The 19895-nt window shown below is 44.5% G+C and overlaps 2 protein-coding genes across 2 annotated transcripts in view; one reads left to right on the top strand and one right to left on the bottom strand.

Moving 5' to 3' along the window:
* Window positions 1–470: 470 nt before the first annotated feature.
* The window catches only part of T265_06339 (hypothetical protein), a gene marked incomplete at both ends in the record, with an annotated part of 60350 nt that continues 40925 nt past the window's right edge, over window positions 471–19895 (top strand). Inside the window, one exon of the mRNA XM_009171572.1 lies at window positions 471–1527. Coding sequence (XP_009169836.1) covers window positions 471–1527 — 1057 coding nt within the window. The remainder of the gene's footprint in view (window positions 1528–19895) is intronic.
* T265_06338 (hypothetical protein) overlaps window positions 14734–19895 on the bottom strand; it is a gene marked incomplete at both ends in the record, with an annotated part of 40295 nt that continues 35133 nt past the window's right edge. The window contains one exon of the mRNA XM_009171571.1: window positions 14734–14912. Coding sequence (XP_009169835.1) covers window positions 14734–14912 — 179 coding nt within the window. The remainder of the gene's footprint in view (window positions 14913–19895) is intronic.

Here is a 19895-nt window from a genome sequence, read left to right as displayed (position 1 = left end):
GTTTCGGTTCTGTTTGTGTTCAGGCCAGGCATACGCAAAAAGTACGATCGGACAACAAGCACGGTGCCAGTCCTGCTTCCTGCACAGGCCTATTAACACTGGTAGTAACATCAACAGCTGCCCAATTGCTGCGCGGATAGTCTGGAGATCATTTATCACTCTTCGTTTACCTGCTTACCCTCCGGGGGCGAACCCGTCCACAAACAGACATTGATTTACGGTGGCACTTGGAGTGATCGGGAGCCCAGACCGACAGTGCGTGTGTTGAAGTGCAACGTGGACCGTTAGTCTAATGGGGAAACGAATGATCTACTGCTAAATACCTCAGGCGACTTATCGTCGGCAGTATTTTTCACTCGAAGATCCATTTCGGAGGCCATTAATCTAAATTCTCTAGAAGACCAGGTGTGCTTGAAACCTGTCTTGTGTTCTCCAGGACCCGCACCGCCACCACCGAAACCTGCCGATCAATGAGTGTTTTGCTCAGCATGCACAGTTCACAAACAACCGGCGGGATACCCAAGCACCTGATTGGTTCATTCACATACGAGGGTTCAGTCGCTTCAGTCGAAGGATGTTGTTCCGATACTGGCACTACCGCATTTGGTACCAGAGTCGGGAATGAAGGAACTGTTGTATCACAAACATGTGTGAGCCTCCCGCCAAAGTTCAATTCACCTTGTGTTGGCCAATCAAGTTCACTGCACTCGCCTACTGTTAGCTACAACCTTATGGGTCTTGTTCGACCGGAGTTCTGTGGCGACGAGGGAAATCTAATGGACAACAATTTCGTCACCTCATCAACTGTGAACACCAAGAACGGTCGTTTGTTCACAGACTCAACCATTCCATACAGTCGTTCATCACCTTCAGTCGGCGTTTTCCCTTCACGAACGTTGCCCTACAGCAGTCCCATTTCTGACAACAATTCTTCCACGAGGGTGGATCGACATGACAATGTTCCCTACTCAAAGTACAATTCTTCCCCCAATGAACCATCGAATTTCCGCACCGAAAACCGAGCTCTGTCGAACTATCCAGAGGAGACATACAATTCTGAAAGTGATATGTCTCAAATGGGCGATCCACTGTTCAACTATCAGCAGTTGGTTCTGAACAACCGCAGAGGAATATCTCTAAGTAGTGGGCTATTAGAGAACATGGAGTATAACCCAGATCTGGGATGTCGAAAGATAGCCGATTCCCAGGGTCCCTTTGAAATGGGTAGTTTAGAGAATGCATGGAAAGATACCGGATTCCCCACAGCCGCCCAAAACGTGCACCCTTTTGGGTTGAACAAATACAGTCCACCTCTGAATGTGGACCTACATCTGCCCACCAACGATAAACTCAGCAGTCGCATTGACGACGATTCAAACTTTTGTGATATGAACGGAAAGTTGGTTATGCAACCGAGTAGGCTGCAATTCGGTATTGTCTCTGGTCACGGGAGCAATTCGAACGCCTCCCAACCCGCAGCGCAAACCACCGTGATATACCCTTGGATGAAGCGGGTTCATTCAAAAGGTGAGTCCATATGTATCGTAGTTCATTTTCAAACGTTTTCGCAACCTTCATTTAATTGTAAAATAATTTCGGAACGACTGGCAACAGACCACTAAGTGATGCATTAATTCTTCCCCTGAAGAGGTGACAATCATCTCAATTGTAAAATAATTTCGGAACGACTGGCAACAGACCACTAAGTGATGCATTAATTCTTCCCCTGAAGAGGTGACAAGCAATCATCTCAGAGGGGGGGGGGGGCGTTATTTCGCAGAGAGGTGTTGATTTGTATTGTGTAGGGACTTCGCCATGCGCGTGTTTGAAAAGTCCTCTGGTAGGTTGAGGCCGTAAAGCCGTTCCAGATAATTTTATGCAAACGCCAGAATGCCGCGAAGACCATCTTTGTTAGTGGACTAAGGCGTCATTAAGGTAGCTTTTTAGAACGATGGAGTGAGTGTTTTCAGCTGGGTGCCTGGTACATACTAGTCATTAAGGAGGTTGGGGCATTACACTGTCTTTCCGTGAGGCTGTTCTGTATACTCTGACTCAATACACTTTCCAGCATGCTCACAACGGAAGCTTCACTTGACCCATTCCGTAGCTGGTTGGCTACGTGCAAATATCTAAAGCAGAGGAGATATGGAAACTGTGGCCTACCTGCACAATCTCATACCGTAGCTCACCTGCCTGGATGATTAGGGGCTCCATACGTTTTACTCCTCACTACATTATACGAAAAAACAAACAGGCGACCTTGTGAAGTGGCTGGCTTCGCATCGTTCAGCTGTAACACCCTTTCGGTGCCTAACTGCCATGCCACCCGAACAAAGCACGAGGGCTGGGATACTGCCAGGTTGACGAAGCCTAGACAGGGGAAGTCGAGAATCATAGGTCGGGTTCGAACCACGGGCTTTCCGGTCGGTAAATCCGCACTCCAGCTACTGAGCTATCTCGCCCCGGATGAGTTAAAGTCGAAAGCGATTTAGAACCTAAGGACGGTCGAAGAATTACAGCGAATTCAGAGAGTTGTTCCCTGCTTTTATGTACCAGGATCTATGATTAGTGGGTGCGAGCGCTCTATTTAATTTTATGGATAATTTGGGGAATAAATATTTTCCAAAAAAGCTACCTCAAACTGCGTAGTATAAAGGTTTGGTTGAAAGTCTCGTCAAAATGCGATTGATTTATCTAAGTGAGAACTTTTTCTGTTAAAAAGTCATCTTAGTTGTTCTTTGTGGTCAGGTAGACTTCAGGTTGATAGTGTTGTATAGGGGTGGCGTGTAAACAAGATGTATTCCAGCTATGTCCTATTCAAGGAGTGGACTTCACATCACAGCAACAAAAAATATCGTTCGTCTCTCCGCCACGCTACACTTTCCATGCTGAATTCACTGTGAAATCACGTAAATGCTGCTCCCGGAAAATGTGGGGAATTTTTTTTCGCCACTACAACAGTTTCGGTATTTTTTGGGCCCAATGGAAGCAAGCTAACGACACCAAAGTAAGTAGGTGACGTTGAGAGAAATCTCAGGTAACCACGGTGTTTTTTTGTGTTAGCTACCCGACGATTTGAAAACTGAAGGCCAGAACGAGGGACGTATGTGTTGATCCAATCCCTTGGGTTTTTTCGAACCAACGACCCACAGCTTCAAAATAACATCGTTACAACTTAAATTCGAAACGAAATTCAAGTTCAACGTATCTTACTTTCGTGAAAGTTAATGAACCACTCAGATTCATAGGGTTTCACTCATAAGCTGCCTTAGCCTGTTCTTTCCAGTAGTAACTCGAAAAAATTTCATTCTAGCCCTTCGCTTCGCTACCTTGATGACATTGGAAACTTTTCAAAGTTACCTTGGTGGAATTCTGTAAGTGATACAGCAGAAATCCTAAAACATTTTGAAAAATAGAATCCGAAGACGATTCTCCATCACATTAAAATGTCTTGGTATTGCTGCAGTTTTTTTCGGTTCACTGTCTGAGACATTTCAAAGTGACGTTTCATCCTAAAGTTTCCATCTGGCACTACAGAATTCTGATCGAGACATATTGTGAAAAGTGCCAGGACACCTTTGCAGGGGTCCCTCTAAGGCGGCTTGCCTGAGAGAAATCTAGGAATATATAAACCCTGATCTGACCTTCCTCAGTTTGAGAAGCTCCAAACACCCGTCACAAACAACATTCGATTCCAACTTATGTTTACACTGCAAATGACGGTTAAACAATACCTTGCCTTGTCTGGCTGATCTCAACTTGGAAATCTACACAACCAGTTACAAAGCTCGACTGAACGTGGTGAAATGGGCCCATTAATCTTCATGACAGTTTGGATAAACTGTTCACAAGTATAATTGTCAAATGTGATAAAACGGCGCCAATCGTCCAGGGGGCTTTGGGAGTGAAACACAAAGAATATGAGCCATGTTAAGGTGAGCTCAGCTTGCCTGAGCGAATGGGGCGCTGAATGCTTTTGTTCTCTGAATAGTGGTGATACACTTGTCACACGTCTGGAAGGAAGATTGATTATGGTGCTGCTCCAACCGGCACAGGGGGGATTAACGCAGGTTAACGAAAAATTCATAGGTACGACTGCAACGAACCCCAGGAGGTATGACCACCAAGCCAATGAATACATGTGAAACGGATTGCTTTTGAATGCTTCTAGACTGTTCGGAAATGAGATCGTCAGCGTCTGTCTATCTCAATCTTCCGACATTGAGTAGATCACGCATGTTTCAATTTTTGGCAAGAAAAGAGTTCCACTCAAATCAGGAGATGCTTTTTTAAAAAAAAATTACGTAGCACATATCATGAAAAAGACAACTCAAGTTTGCATTTGAGTCTCGCGTTCAGTGGAACCTGAGTGAAAGCCCCTTAAATGAGCACCTGTAGAAATACCCAGAAAAAACTAAACACCGTTGGTTGAGATAAAAGATTTCCGCTTATTTCCGGATCAGCACCGGATTCTTCGGTTTTGTTCTGGTAGCCCAGATGATCGAATTTTCGCGCTGTGTTGTTTTTGTCTGAGCATTACTCACTTATCCTGCGGCAAGCTCTTGAATCATTTGTCCCAGAATTGATTTGTCATCGATCCATTGGTTGACGAATTTCTCACCACAAAACGTCGATTTTTAATCAATCAATAATATCCACTTTAGTCAATACGTGGCACCAGCAGAGTGAACGATGGTGTATACCTTTCATTTCGAGCTTTTTCTCTGGTTTTAACTTTGTCCATTTCGGAGCTTAAATCTATCATATAGACCTTTTCAGCCTTCTCTCACCAGCGTTCAATGATAAGCTGTTCTAAGATTAAAGAAGAGTTTTTTTAGGCAGATTCAATTATCCGAAACTGATACGCCCTGTTGCTAGGTGATGGGTCGTCGCACGGACTAGGAAGATGTAGTGGAAATAAAAAGGAGCTGCCTACCAAGTGTTTTAATGTGGCAGAAGCGCAATACTTAGAGCCACATTTAATGGTAGACTGATTGCAATGACCCGGTTAGCTGACCACACACAACAGTCGTTTGTAACGTTTTTAGGTTATTCGCTGAACTGAGCAAGTTTCAACGAGGTATTCACCATCATCATCATCAGAGAGAAAGAGATGGCACAGTCGGTGTTAACAGTAAGGTTTCATTGTAAATAAAAGATTCGTTTAATTTTATTTAAAGTTTTGAAGTGAAAAATACAGTGGGTGATGGGGGACTTGGTGCACGGAAACCATTCTGGGGTGCCTACAAGTGTTCAGATGTAACACTGTTTTTAGCGATTAGCTGCGATGTCATCTGAAGGAAGCACAAGGACCAAGATGTTGCCAGGCTTTCGAAACCAATATAGGAGCAGTCAAGATTCGAAGCCCGGACCTTAAGGTCAGTAAATTCGCACCATAATCACAGGGTTGTCTCAAGCTCACGCCTACACCCGCATACGTCCAATTAGACAATCTGGAAGGGAACTGACACCGCGAACGCCATTGACGTGGGTTAGATGTCTCCATGCAAAAAGGAGCGGGGCACTGAAGCCCTATTGCAACACCTGAACTCTTCACAATCTCTTTCATACCTTCTGTCGAGCCACACATTGTCCACCTCGCAGTTTTAGCCATGGAGAACAGCACCCAGCTCCGTAGACGACGGTCATGCGTGGCTAGTGGCCATTGAAACACCACTGATGATCGTGTTGAATGCTTTCCGTGATTCATGTACCTGTTACACAGCTGGATGCCCATTTTCCAGTTGCTTAGTCACTCGGCACACTTCTGAGACACTGGTGGTAAAAAAAACCTGCAGTCGGCTGATATCATCTGTCCGAAGAGATCATGTCTCGCAACGATACATGAGATCCTGCGTTATTCTTTTTTGACGCCACAAGCGAGGCAAATCAGCAAGAGTTGTTCGGGCCTTTGGGCTTCGTGTATTGTCTTCGTCGGACACTCTTCCATCACATTTAGTACAACTACTGAGGTATGGCAAAATTGCTCACTACCTCCAGTGCTCCTCTTGGAATCATAAGGTAGAATAACCAGCGTGTTTGGGATGGGGATGACCTGATATCGATTGGATGTGTTTTCTGTAGATTTTACTCACTCAAGGTGAGTTGCAATGATTACTGGTGGTCAGCGTGGATATTTCGTTCGGAAATTTGATTGAAATGCCACCTAGGTGGCTGCCTTCCACGTAAACCTTGTTAAACTGCGCCATTTACTTGGCTGCTAGGTTCGACGGTCGTCGTACGTAATACCGAGCAGCTCAATGTTACGTCCAGCCAGGCCGGGCTCACTTAGCAGGAGTGCCTTCGAACACAGACTTCTGTCAGACCGGCAAACCAATTTTATCGCGACTAGAGATGATAAGCTATCTCCTTCATGAGTTGCGAAATATCTCTCACACGTTGCTACCGAAGATATACAGGTTAAAAAACTAGTATCCAGGAATTTGCGCCTTTCTTCACTTTAGATCCAAACCGATAGAGCACAAACTTTCCAGTCACATTCAAAATTTCCAGCTCGAGACCCCCCAAGACGAGAATCCGGCAAAGTTTAATTTAATTCTTGTGAATGACCACTTTGCTAGCACTCAAAACACACAAATTCGCGGTGTAAAAAGATTTCCAGCTGACTGATTTCACACAACGGAATCCCTATGATCTCTGATGCGCTTTCTTGTTTGTTTGTTTTTTCACCTGAAAATTCGGTGCTCAATTTCACTGATTATTGCTATCAGACGTAGTACTGATTCTAACCTGTAAACATTTTTGAGCACGATAGCGCCCACTGCTACATCGTGGAACAGCTGATGGCCCACAATGACTCATTTGCATAAACTACCCTGATGATTTTTTTTGAAAAAAAAATCTCCATATATGACGGCGACCGAAACCGGGGCTTTTAGTATACTTCCCTAAGAGAAGACGACGGCGGTATGGCAGCACTCCCCCTTGTCTCTCTTCCGAGGAATTCACACTGAATCTTGGCCTGAGTGCAGCGCATTTGTGGCTTCTTCAGGGGAATACTGCGTACGTACAATCGAAAATGCACAACATCAACAAGGACAAACTAGTCCAAAGTCAGGGTGAAAGATTTGGAGCAGTGAAACGCCTCAAAACGTCTAGCTGCTTCTGCTCCAGCAGAACTTCACTTGTGCGTAGAACATTCATACAGGTGCGTAAATAAGTCGTGGTACTACATCTGTTGATCTCACCTCGTACGAAAACCTCTGGTTTCTGTTCTTTCGCATTTTGTCGAACAAAACTCAGTGTTTCGAGGGTTAACATCCTCTTACGGCACCATTTAATTACTTATCCGTAAATCGTTAATGATGTACCCCAGGTAGTAGTACCACGGTTTGGATGACTCATCGGTACGATTTGTCCGATTAGGTACACGCACCGTAGCAAAAAGGTTAGCTGTCAGAAAGAATCCTCTCGATCGGTGTGAATGAGAGAAAATGTGGCGCACAGACCACCTGACCGCGATGGTGTACTTTATGTGATGATGAAACTGTGGTTTGGCACCGGTGTTTTGAGATGGTTCAACGATTAGACACGGCAGTGTACTATGGGTGAATCGGAGCACTTCAACTGACCAAATCGGGAAAAATAATCTATTGATTAGTCAATAAATTGGTTAAAAAGTCGTTGCGACGTGATTAGGTACGGTGAAAGGAGCACTTCCTGCGGAAAGGTATGTCATTGAGCTTACCAAGTCGTAAATGACAATGGTTCATCCACGCAACCGGTGAATGTGACGCAATCTCCAAGCCCCAAACGTGTATCCAAGTAACCGGCCAAGTTGATTTTAACGTTCTCATCATTCACACTCACTCCCAAGCAATTTCCAAACTTTTTCGCATCTCGACTTATCCGTCTAGTCGAATCCCATCCTATTTGTAGAGACATGACCAAATAAAGTGGACTTGTTTTCGAGAAATAAACTCATTTACAAATCAATTTGGTTTTCACACTCAGTTGGGAACGAATAAAAGTTTTAATTTGGTACCATAACACCTGAAAGCAGTGCAACCAAGCAGAATAATTCTATTGAAGTTATAGAAGCTAAAACAGCGCTTCATCCGACTCGAGCTAAATAGGCCTAAAGGGATTCTACCTCCATATTGTAGTAACAATTCTTGAACGAACGTTTACTTACCTAGACGGCCAATCCTTCTACGATGAACCAGAGTGCAACGAAGTTTTTTCACTCCAATTAGGATGAGTCCACTTTTTCATAAAGGAAACTACTCACAAGGTTGCTGTCGAAAAGTGGTCAGCAACCTTGTGAGTAGTTTCCTTTATGAAAAAGTGGACTCATCCTAATTGGAGTGAAAAAACTTCGTTGCACTCTGGTTCATCGTAGAAGGATTGGCCGTCTAGGTAAGTAAACGTTCGTTCAAGAATTGTTACTACAATATGGAGGTAGAATCCCTTTAGGCCTATTTAGCTCGAGTCGGATGAAGCGCTGTTTTAGCTTCTATAACTTCAATAGAATTATTCTGCTTGGTTGCACTGCTTTCAGGTGTTATGGTACCAAATTAAAACTTTTATTCGTTCAGCTGCAACACCCTTTCGGTGCCTAGCGGTCGTGTTACTAGAGGGAACCACGAAGGCTTGGATATTACCTGGTTGTCCAAGCCTAGAAGTCGAGATACAGAGGTCGGGTTCGAACCACGGACCTTCCGGTTAGTAAATTCACGCTCCAACCACTGAGCCAGTTCTCCCTCAAAATTCAAACTTACTTGGAATAATAAAATAATGACTGTAAGGTTGCGTACAACTACAATGATATCCTCTTAAAGAACGTCGATTAGATGAATACTTGAATGACCTTCAAAAAGAATCTTTGCATTACTGATGCCAGGTTGCCCAAGCCTAGACAGGGGAAGTCGAGTGGTGGAGGTCGGATTCGAACCACGGACCTTTCGGTTAGTAAATTCACGCTCCAACCACTGAGCCAGTTCTCCCTCAAAATTCAAACTTACTTGGAATAATAAAATAATGACTGTAAGGTTGCGTACAACTACAATGATATCCTCTTAAAGAACGTCGATTAGATGAATACTTGAATGACCTTCAAAAGGAATCTTTGCATTACTGATGAATTTTTTTGTCATTTTGATGAGGCGCATAAGAACATCACATGAAGCAAAATCCACGGTGAGCGTTTCTTCCAAGCGTAGTCATCAATTATTCATCAAATCTAATTTCAGCTTCCGAAGGCATAAAAACAACTGTATGCTTTTACTGGTTGCTGATGGTGGAAACAAACGTGGAAGATGCCCCTTCCAGTTAGGTGTTTTTCGGATTATGAGGAACTCCTTAAAAACGGTATCACGCGCAACTCAGCGTAAGTAGGCTAATTCCATGTTTATCACAGTGATTAAAACTCAAGGAAAAGTACACCATGCTGCACACTGTTTTTTTCTAGAAATCAGACGGTGACCGCACTCATTTCGCTCAAAGCTATTTTGCGAGCGTGGAATTTTGTTCACTTGCCCATTTTTATCGATTGTATACCCAGTGTTTGGATATCGGAAAGCGTGCCTTATATGATGGGAAATAGACCATAGTCAACTACCGACGTGAAATATCTGCATGCGGCAAACAATTTGAGTGAGTTTTTCTGTTGCATAGGTGGGGTTCTGAACTTTTAAAGTCAATCCTGAAGGTCACTTGGATACGCTCCGAGTTTTCCATAATGAATGAATGTGTTGAGACAACAAACCAATGGTTGTTCCGTTCCCCCAAGTCTGACAGCCACCTTCTAAACGAGCTTTGTAATGCGTATTTTCGTAAACCTCCGTACAAATTTGTCTGTAAATTATGACATTACTGCTGTGGAAACCGTTCTTGCGGTTCACCGTAATTCCATCTGGTCGGATAAGCTATGAAACAGTATCCGATTGGAGGCGAGATGGCCCAAGTGGTTAGAGCGCGGATTTACTGACCGGAAGGTCCGTGGTTCTAACCCGACATTTGCCTCTCGACTTCCTCTGACTAGGCTTAGGCAACCTGGCAGTATCCCAGCCCTCGTGCTTCCTTCGGGTGGCATGGCAGTTAGGCACCGGATGGGGTGTTACAGCTGAACAGTATCCGAGTTGGCTGAAACGGTAGACAGGATTGGTAGCATTCTTTAAAGTATAGTAGCTCTTGAAGTTGGTGCCCGAAGAGATGTATGCGAATTCATTAAGGACCGATTACTCATTTGCTGTCAGAGATACGGTATAAATGCAGCACCGCTTCAAACCCGGTTCACTTATTCTTTACTGTTCAATCGATACAGTGAACTTTCTGCATGACATGTAATGTTTCTTATCGGTTCGCTTCCGAGAGTCACCAAAAAACCCCGTTTAGCTATAGCGCCCTTTCGGTGCCTAACTGCCATGCCACCCGAGGGAAACTTGAGGGCTGGGATACCGTCACTCGCATTTCAAACGTCTGCCTGTCCTGGCGCAGTTATTCCGGTGAACCCACGCCAAAGGGGGAAGAACTGAAATTGCGCTCACTTGCAACTGATCGAGAACTAGCCAGCAGGCATCCCGTGGTGCTACCTGACTGGGAAGTCCTGATAGACAGATTGTCGGTCGACGTAATCAGGACGGTTATCGTTCGAGACGTCGGACAGACCAAAGCGTAAACATCTTTCCCATTTGGAAGGGGACAGTCCAGGCGCATCAAGCATGCGCTGATAGAGTGTCGTTAAGACACTCGACTCGCATCTGCTGGAGTTCGAATTCCGCCACGGCCAAGAATGAGCACTGCTAATGAGCTCTAACAAGAGCGAAAATCGAGTCCGCTGAGTCCCCTTCTGATGCGGACTCACCAGAAAATTCACAACAGGATGGGAGGAGAACTGTTCATACGCGACGGAATGCCACATTTTGTCGTAGGAAGTTTTACTCATTTCGTAGAGGTTTTGCACCTAAGAGCCCTCCAGTCGGATTGGCAAGTCGAACGTAAGGGACCTCTTCAGATCCAAATGGTTCCAAACCTGGCAACTATTGTCCAACTTGACTGTGATCACAACTCAGGAAGGGGGCAAGATCTGTGCAAAAAGAATTCCACAGCAAACAACCAGAAACACGCTGGCAGAGGGGATTTGTCATCTGGCTGTTGATTCAAATGGCGCAATCGATTTCCCTTTTAACCTGAAAAAAGTCGTTTTGATTCATCTGGACCATACCAGTGTTAGTAACTCTCTTGTAGGCTGAGTCGTAAAGAGTTGGCTGGCGAACAGCAGAATGGTTCTGACAGGCGGTCACTGAATCTCGGCAGGTTCTGATAATGAATGAATGAAAGAAAAGTGAATCTTACGATGTATGATGAATGTCTCCGGTCCTCTAGAGATCACTAGCCAGTATTGTTTGGTTGCTGGTCTGTTCGCCGAGCTTGGCAGTTGGATTGCAAACGGTTCATCACCAATCGAGGTGACATCATCAGTGCACGGTTGAGTGGGTCACCCATTTGGCGAACAGACCAACAACCAAACAGCACACCCGAGCTGCCTAAATTCCACAACATCGCTAAGCCAGTATTGTGCAAGTTACATCTTTACAGCCACGTAAACAAGTTAGTTACGTAGATACACACCATCAGCCAGGGAAAAGTGTGACTTCGGTATCTGCCTGTCTTCAAAGGCAGTTCAACAAGACGGAAACCTCAAGAAATATCTTGCATCCCATGAAACTGCCCAGAAGCACGAAAAGCAACCTTCCGAAAAACGGAAGTAACGCAACGGAATGATCTAAATCTCTAATAAGACTCATATTTCACATACTTGAAACCAGATTTCTTGCCTAACTATTGCGCTGACCACCTCTGATCGCCGGGAGTGAGCTCCAGGAAAAGGGTATATCAATCATCCGAGGATTTAGGGTGTATTCTTGGGCCTCACTTCCGTGATGTGTCCTTGACAATGAGAAAAATTTCCCCTGATGTCCAATTCGAGATGATGACCCACTACTAATAAAATCATAAAGTTTTATAATGAGCAGTGAGGAACAAGCTAATGCGCAACATTGTACTTTGGTCCCTTGGGGGCGACTGTGATAAAAGGCGACCGCTTCACTCCAAAATCAAAAAGGTTTCCATTGTCAGGCTCACAATAACTGAGTTACTCCTTAAGTTAAACCAGATCTCGTAAATATATGTTTGGCTCAATTGGAACCCAGCCAATCTATCGGGTTGTGATGTCTCCAGGCAACTGAATGTACTGCACCAGGCCACCTCCTGGTTCAGCCTCTACGATATTCGATATATTTGTAATGCACTACTCATAAGGTTGTTGAAAATTCATTGACAGCCCACCACTGATGTCACCCTACTTGGAGCTCATCAGGTGAGCGCAGTCCCCGAGTTTCCATCAACCTTATGTCCTACTTGAAACCAAATCGTACGAAGTAATCGAACCAGACTCATTTGCAAACAAATTTGGTTTTGCGAGAGGCTCACCTGGAACCCAGCCTGGAAACATCACAACCGAAAGATTCATCTTGGTTCGAGGTAGGTTTATCGCAAAGCCAAATTTGTTTGCAAAGGAGAATATTTCTCTAATTTCGCGCAATTTGCTTTCAAGTAGAACATAAGGTTGACGGAAACTCGGGGACTGCGCCTACCTGATGAGCCCCAAGAAGGGCGAAACAGGTCATGGGCTGTCCAACAATTTTCAGCAACCTTATGAGTAGTGCATTACAAATGTGGTTGGCTCTGTTGAGGGATTACTGTTTTCCTCATCACGGTGAGGTCCGAACCACTGCGTCCAACACCGTAGTCCTATGAGTGGACTGAATCTTGCTGTCGTCTGGTCTTCTGTAATTTAGTTCAACTAAATAGTTACTCCTAAAACAAAAACCGCTACTGTCGTTCCACAGTCCATCGATCATAGAGAGGTTGACCAGTAGCCAGACTAAACCAGTGACCAGGTGCCCTGTCATGGAATCAGGTATCCTTGCAACACAATAATCACATGTATCCTACAAACGTATAACACGGTGAATAAACTCACCTAATTTTCCGATGGAGAACATTCGGTTTCAAAAGTTTATTCGGTAACTTATTGTCCGAACGGTTTTTCGACCATGACGGACTGACAACCATGCTTTGCTGGTTGCGTGTACTCGCCTGAAACGAGGCCATCATCATCATCATTACCCACTTTGGAAGTCTTTCACCACTCTTCTCAAATGCCGACCATAAACGTTTTAAGCACGAACTCGTGGGAATGATTAATCGGCCGATCTCATTCATGCCACAGAGTCGAACGGTAGACTGCTCATGATGGAACACATTCAAATCGATTTTGGCGCGCGCGGTTTGACAACCTGGATTAAGTTCATGTTCGTTCGCCGAAAATAAACACAACACAAAATATGCTGGGTTTCCGACACTGAAGTTGTTCAAAATAAAATAAGTTATTTCCACTTTTTAGGCATTAGAATTTAGCTCGAACTAAGAGACTGCTTTTTCATGTTGGGTTGATATCCATCGACGCGCTATTTTATAAGGTTCGGAAAAGGTTATTAGAAATATTGGAAAATGAAACATTCTGTAGGCAGCAAAACGGTCTTATAATAGCAGAACAACAGAACCCTAAACCAAAGGTAATGAAATGAATGAATGGGAGACATTCCAAACTGACGTAGCCAGTTTGGCGGTAACTAGGTCTTAACCACTCCATCACTGGAAAAGTGGCTATCCATAATATATTTATAAATATCTTCCAAGTGCTCCTATTTAAAACAGAGTCGTAAATTGAATAAACACAGCACTCATAAGGTGTAGGTCTTAACCACTCCATCACTGGAAAAACTGGCTATCCATAATATATTTATAAATATCTTCCAAGTGCTCCTATTTAAAACAGAGTCGTAAATTGAATAAACACAGCACACTACTCATAAAGTGGCTGAATACTCTTCGACAGCCCACGATCGATTTCAGCCTTCTCGAGACTCATCAGCTGGGTGCATTGTCTGAGTTTCATTCAAACTTATGTTCTAGTTGTACCCAGATTTAAAGAGAACATCAAAAAACGAGAGATTCGTTTCATTCTCCCATGAAAACCAAAAATCCGTATGCAAATGAGTGGGATTGTGCATTTAGCCTAATTTTAGTCCAGTACTACACCGTGTGTGTGTGTGTTAACTTAGAAAATGCTGACAACCAGTGCAAACGCTACTGAACCAAATGGAAATCTCGCCACTGTTAAAAGTCATGCAGTCTTGCAATATGTTATTCAGTATCTCAGCGGTTTATTCACCGAAGAAAAAAACACGAGAAACTTACCGCACAGAAGGTCCGTCGTTCGAACCGAACCCCGGTATCTGGATTGCTCCTCGATAGACTTTGGCAAACTGGCAGTGTCTCAGACCTCGTGCTTCCTTGAGCAGCATGGCAGACATTGCAACCACCATCAGAGTGGATAGCACTCACTTAGCGGAAACTTATTTCCACATGGTTCTGGCAAGTGGCAATCAGCATTCTGCCTTCAATGACATTAATGGATGGATGGCTAGGTGGCTAGATAGTTCCACCATTTGCCTTCATCACATCTATTGCCAGCAGTATAACTACCGACGACCAAACATCAGTGTTCAAGAGTGATGCCTCGCTGGTCGCATAGGCGAATCGATTTTTGCTTTTTTGGGATAAATCCTAGTCACGGTGGGTGTAATGTTTGAATGAACACAAAATTTATCAAGGACTGATTTTGCCAAAGTCTGTTAAATTTGACTACGCAGACACAGCGGGATAATTTTGTGAAGATTTTAAAATCGCATTGCGGAATAATGGATCGTTTGACAACACAGTGATGCAACATTCCGTTGTATCGTAATTGGCGAACCGCAACTGGTTCCCCAAAGACGGCATTTGTATTGTCTTGACTGCAGAGCGCATTCTAAGCTCATTTTCTGTAATGATAGTAGAAGCTTTATAAAAGTCACAGTGCAGAATCAGGTGGGAGCGTCCTATTCAACAGAAGTCCCTACGATGAGATGGCATATCAGCCCGCTTCCTTTCCGATTCGGAAACCGAACACGCTGCTATGTGCAATACCCGCACAGTGTTCTTTTAATGAAATGTCTGTCCCAAGTGGCCTACTGTTTCGTTATGTAGTTTGCACCTTCAAAGTTCAAAGTCTTACTTCAGGACTCTCCACTGACGCTTTAGAATGAGGGACTTGATTAAGTCGATAGGCTTGCTTGTCTATGCAATCGCCCAAGCCGTGACTGCATTGTGTCAGAAAGAGCCTATGCAAGAATCATCAAGACACGAACAGTATTCACCCGTTCGGGTTGTCCTTGGCGTAACGCAGCTACCCAGTTCCCGAAATAACTAATCGTTCCATCGCCTCCAAGGCTGTATGTCCCACATTGTCCCACTTCCCAATGATCGAAACTGTAGCATTTGGAACCAGTGTGCCTATGGTACAAAAGTGACGGCAATGAATCTCAGCTCTTCCAAACTGAAGAGAGGAAAAAGCATTCAACCGCCTAATCACCCAGGTTGCCGTAGTATAGCGAGTGTTAACTGGCTACCGCGTGTACTTACTGGAACGGCCAGGTGAGCACTAGGTGATGAGCTGTACTCACTTGAACTGCAGTTGAACCTTGTCACGTCTATCAGACAGAACCGCTTTCCACCATTAACCCATCTTAGAGAACGGTTTTTATCGGCGGACAGCCTATAGAGCGGATGCAGAGCGTTGTACGGTCTGACTGCAAAAGTACAACCAACAATCACAATGTGAATACGGTGTGTGGACTTTCTGACTGCTGCTCACTAGAATGGATCGATTTATTTTGAACTCGGTGGTCCAATAACAAATTCTCTTTAGGCAAAGCTTGTCGTGAGCATCATTTACGAAAGTATCCTGTGAGAACATTGGTGCCTCACTGCCGCACAGCTATGTCGATTTAACCAAAGAAAACCTTATAATGAAAATAAGAGGCAGGGAGGAAGACCTACCTCTCGCCAACCGCAAGTATCCGAGGTGCCTACACCTCCAGCAAACAGCGTCGGCCAGCACCCAAACTTTTCGAAGCCTTTCAAACTTGTCAAATTCTGTCCACATCCGGGTTTAAACCAATTAAAATTAGGCACGGAACACAGCGCTTCCTCGGCTGGTGGTGTGACTGCTGCTCACTAGAATGGATCGATTTGTTTTGAACTCGGTGGTCCAATAACAACTTCCCTTTAGACAAGACTTGTAATGATCATCAGTTACGAAAATATCCGGCGAGATCATTGGTGCCTCACTGCCATACAGCCATGTCGATTTAACCAAATAAAATGAAAATAAGAGGCAGGGAGGAAGACCTACGTCTCGCCAACCGCAAGTATCCGAGGTGCCTATACCTCCAGCAGACGGCGTCGGCCAGCAGCCTTATCCTTCAGTGTCTCAGGGAGGGACACGAGGACCCCACACCGGAAGTCCAACGGCACCAAGAGCACCCAAACTTTTCGAACTTGTCAAATTCCGTCCACCGTTAGGTCTAAACCAATTAAAATTAGGCATGGAACACAGTGCTTGCCTCGGCTGGTGGTAACCCGGCCTAGTTGCAATGCTGGATGCATTCTTTGGGGGAAGTGCCTTCTGCTGGTTGCACGCAATTCTGCTTATACTTCTAAGACGTCACTGACCGAAGACCCGGAAGATGTTTTAGATCCCTCGCCGGAAGTTGCTCAGTTTCCCAGCCGTACAACAGTGCAGCCAGCGCTGCAGTGGGATAAACACGGCATTTGGGACAGAGTGATGTGTCTTTTTGATTCCGCAGACGCGGTTTCGGTCTTTGAATTTCGTGCGTTGACTTCGTCTGCCACACTACCGTCAGAACTAATGCAATGTCTGGGATACGTATGGTATTCATGACCTCCAGCGTTACTCTTTGCACAGGTTGACCTGGCACTTTTTGCAGCCAGCGCTGCAGTGGGATAAACACGGCATTTGGGACAGAGTGATGTGTCTTTCTGATTCCGCAGACGCGGATTCGGCCTTTGAGTTTCGTGCGTTGACTTCGCCTGTCAAACTACCGTCAGAACTAGCGCAACGTCCGGGATACGTATGGTAGTTCACAATCTCCAGGGTTACTCCTTCAATCTCTAACGATATTTTCAAAAGTTGTACATTGCACAGGTTGACCTGGCACTTTGTGGACGCGAAATGATTATCTTTCAGCTGTGATGCCCTTTCGGTGCTTAGTTTTCATGTTAAGATCTGAACAGTAGGTTTTGGAAGAGCCTCGTCAGTGACAAAAATGAACAAAAACTGAGTTTTCAGCTTATTCGCAGTTAGTCTGTTGATCCGAGCTGGTTACAGAGACGATCTGGGTGAATTCCAGCTAGAGATACGCTGAATTTGTTACTTTGGTCAGCTTTCCTATCAACGCTTGCACTCTGTTCCTTTTGGGAAATGAGAACATTGTAATTTACATATTCCAGGTCGACAAGGGAAAGATCTGAGCAGTAGGTTTTGGAAGAGCTTTGTCAGTGACAGAAATGAAAAAACTGAGTTTTTAGCTAATTCGCTATTAGTCTGTTGATCTGGGCTGGTTACAGAGACGATCTGGGTAATATTCCAGCCAGAGATATGCTGAATTTGTTACTTTATTGAGTAGCCAGACTGACCGACTACTCATCATGAGACCAGCTCACTTCTACTCATTCATCTGACCATGCAATTTGGAAGGCGTCATTCCATGCGGTGTGCCTCAGTAGCTGGCTGCACGGGTGAGATAATGCTCCGACGACTTAGTCTGAATTCGTCTTAGAGTTTGAAGGACGACATTGAGTGTGATGCCAGTTACAAGGGGAATTTCGCGAATTAGTCCATCATTATCTGTCGATTTCATCACCAATTAAGTAAATCGGTAAATTCATTAGATAAATCTGCGCGTGTGAACTCTTATTTGGAGGGGTGTGCAACTGCTTGGCCTCAGAAGTGGTCCCTTGAATGCATGTTGCTCTACGGCAATTGTACACCTCATAAGCCAATTTGGAACTTGGTTTTATCAACGCTATCATCGAGATTTAATACATGACCAAAAATGAAGTAGATACTCTGAATGCCGGTAAATAATCTGAGTTAGGGTATGGCAACAAGCCACGACCAACAGATACTTCTCGATTGATGGAAATTCAAATAGGACTGCTTTTTCGCGTTAAAAAAGTTCCGCACCATCCGATAGAAGTTTGGAGATGGCACGAAGCTAGGTTGAATGTCCGAGAGCTGTTCAGCCAAAGGATATTGTAAATAAGCGTTGAAGCATACTTAGATTCATCTAGGCGCATTTCAAAATTCCTTTTGAGTCATTTAGGGGCATAGCAATTGCGCAAAGTAAAAACCGTGGCAATGAGACTGCATGCTATGGACCAGTCAAGATGTCGTGCGATTCTGTGTGCAAGTCATCACCTTACAATAGATGGCTCCTGATCGGTCCATTATTAGTTCCTTGTGGTTGCGTGATTTGTAAAACTCCAAAGCTAAGGATCACCGAACTCAAGTTTCGCCTTCATCAACACTAAGTATCCTTGGTCATTGGAACCCCGGATATCTGACATGGGTGTTGAGCGTGTTATCGCTACTCCACCACCAGCGCACACTGAACACAAGCGTGTTCAGATGTACCCAGCGTTCACTGGTGGAGTAGTGGTAACACGTTCCAACGTTGTCATTCTTGTCTCTCTCGAAGGGTGTGGGATCAACGCGGCTGATAAGATTTTACTCTAACATCAGACCATCTAAAGACGTAGATGCCTCGTTCTTGATACTTTTCTCGAAGGACAAACGACCCTTGTCACAAAGCTTTCATCTATTATTAGTTCCTTGTGGTTGCGTGATTTGGTTTCTTTTTACTGACCACTGGGGTCCCCTTCTTTTATGGTTATGTGGCAGTTATTTGTCGATAATGATGATGTAGCGGTTGACCGTGCAGATCAAATCGTACTCAAAATGAATCTTTTTCTGAGGACGTTCCAACTCTTATCACGAGGATGTGTTTGGTAGAGATATGATATGATTTGACGGGTATCACTTAGTTATGAGCACATTTAAGACCAGTCTATTATTTTCAGATGAGCAGATTACTGTACGAATGAGTGTAGTTCGTGAACTCTGTCCAGTTTGAATCAACGTGGAACATAAAGTTTCCTGAAGCTCGGAGAATGCGCTAACTGTTCAGCCCGAAGAAGGGCGAAAACGGTCGTGGATTGTCGGAGGGTTCCACCATTCTTATGGAGAGTGAAACATAATTCCCTGTTCTGGCAGTGAAGTCGCTGTAGCCAAAACAGAATTACTGGCACAGGTTTGCCGAAGGTGTCTCGCAATTTACCCGACCATTTAGTCAGTCTGCGCCCGGTGTCGCTCATTAATTGTGCTGGGTTTACAATAGCGTGATATTGGCAGAACATGTGATGTAAACCCCGACGAGTAGGCGATTAATGCGGAATGGAAGTCATCCGGAACAAGCTCTCTTCTGTGTGAAGGGCAACTGTGACAAACGTAAGTCTTGACAGAATCCACCACCATTGCACCAGTATGCGGCGCGCAATTAATCAGAAGGTCGTCAGTTATTAACAAAACAGTTCTTCTTTGGAGATGGTTTATTAGACTTCATTAGGAAAGATTGGATAACCACGAATTAATCAAGTTTGCCTGTCTAAGGCGTCGCTTTCGAATGTCCGCAGACGAACATTGAGACGGCGCGCAAAATAACGTTACCCGAATGGTGTTTGGGGCTGACACTGAAACAGCAGGAAAAAAGAATCAGGGATAAACTGATTTGCAGACAAATTAGGTTCTGCAAGAGACACACCTGCAACCCAGCTGAATCTCTCATTTATGATGTTTTGGCTTCAAGTAGATCATAAGGTTGAAGGAAACTCGGGGACTGCGC

The sequence above is a fragment of the Opisthorchis viverrini genome (assembly GCF_000715545.1).
Source record: "Opisthorchis viverrini unplaced genomic scaffold opera_v5_125, whole genome shotgun sequence".
Classification (NCBI taxonomy): Eukaryota; Metazoa; Platyhelminthes; class Trematoda; order Opisthorchiida; family Opisthorchiidae; genus Opisthorchis; species Opisthorchis viverrini.
Note: the sequence above shows the minus strand (reverse complement) of the source record. Positions and strands in the feature narration are given on the sequence as shown.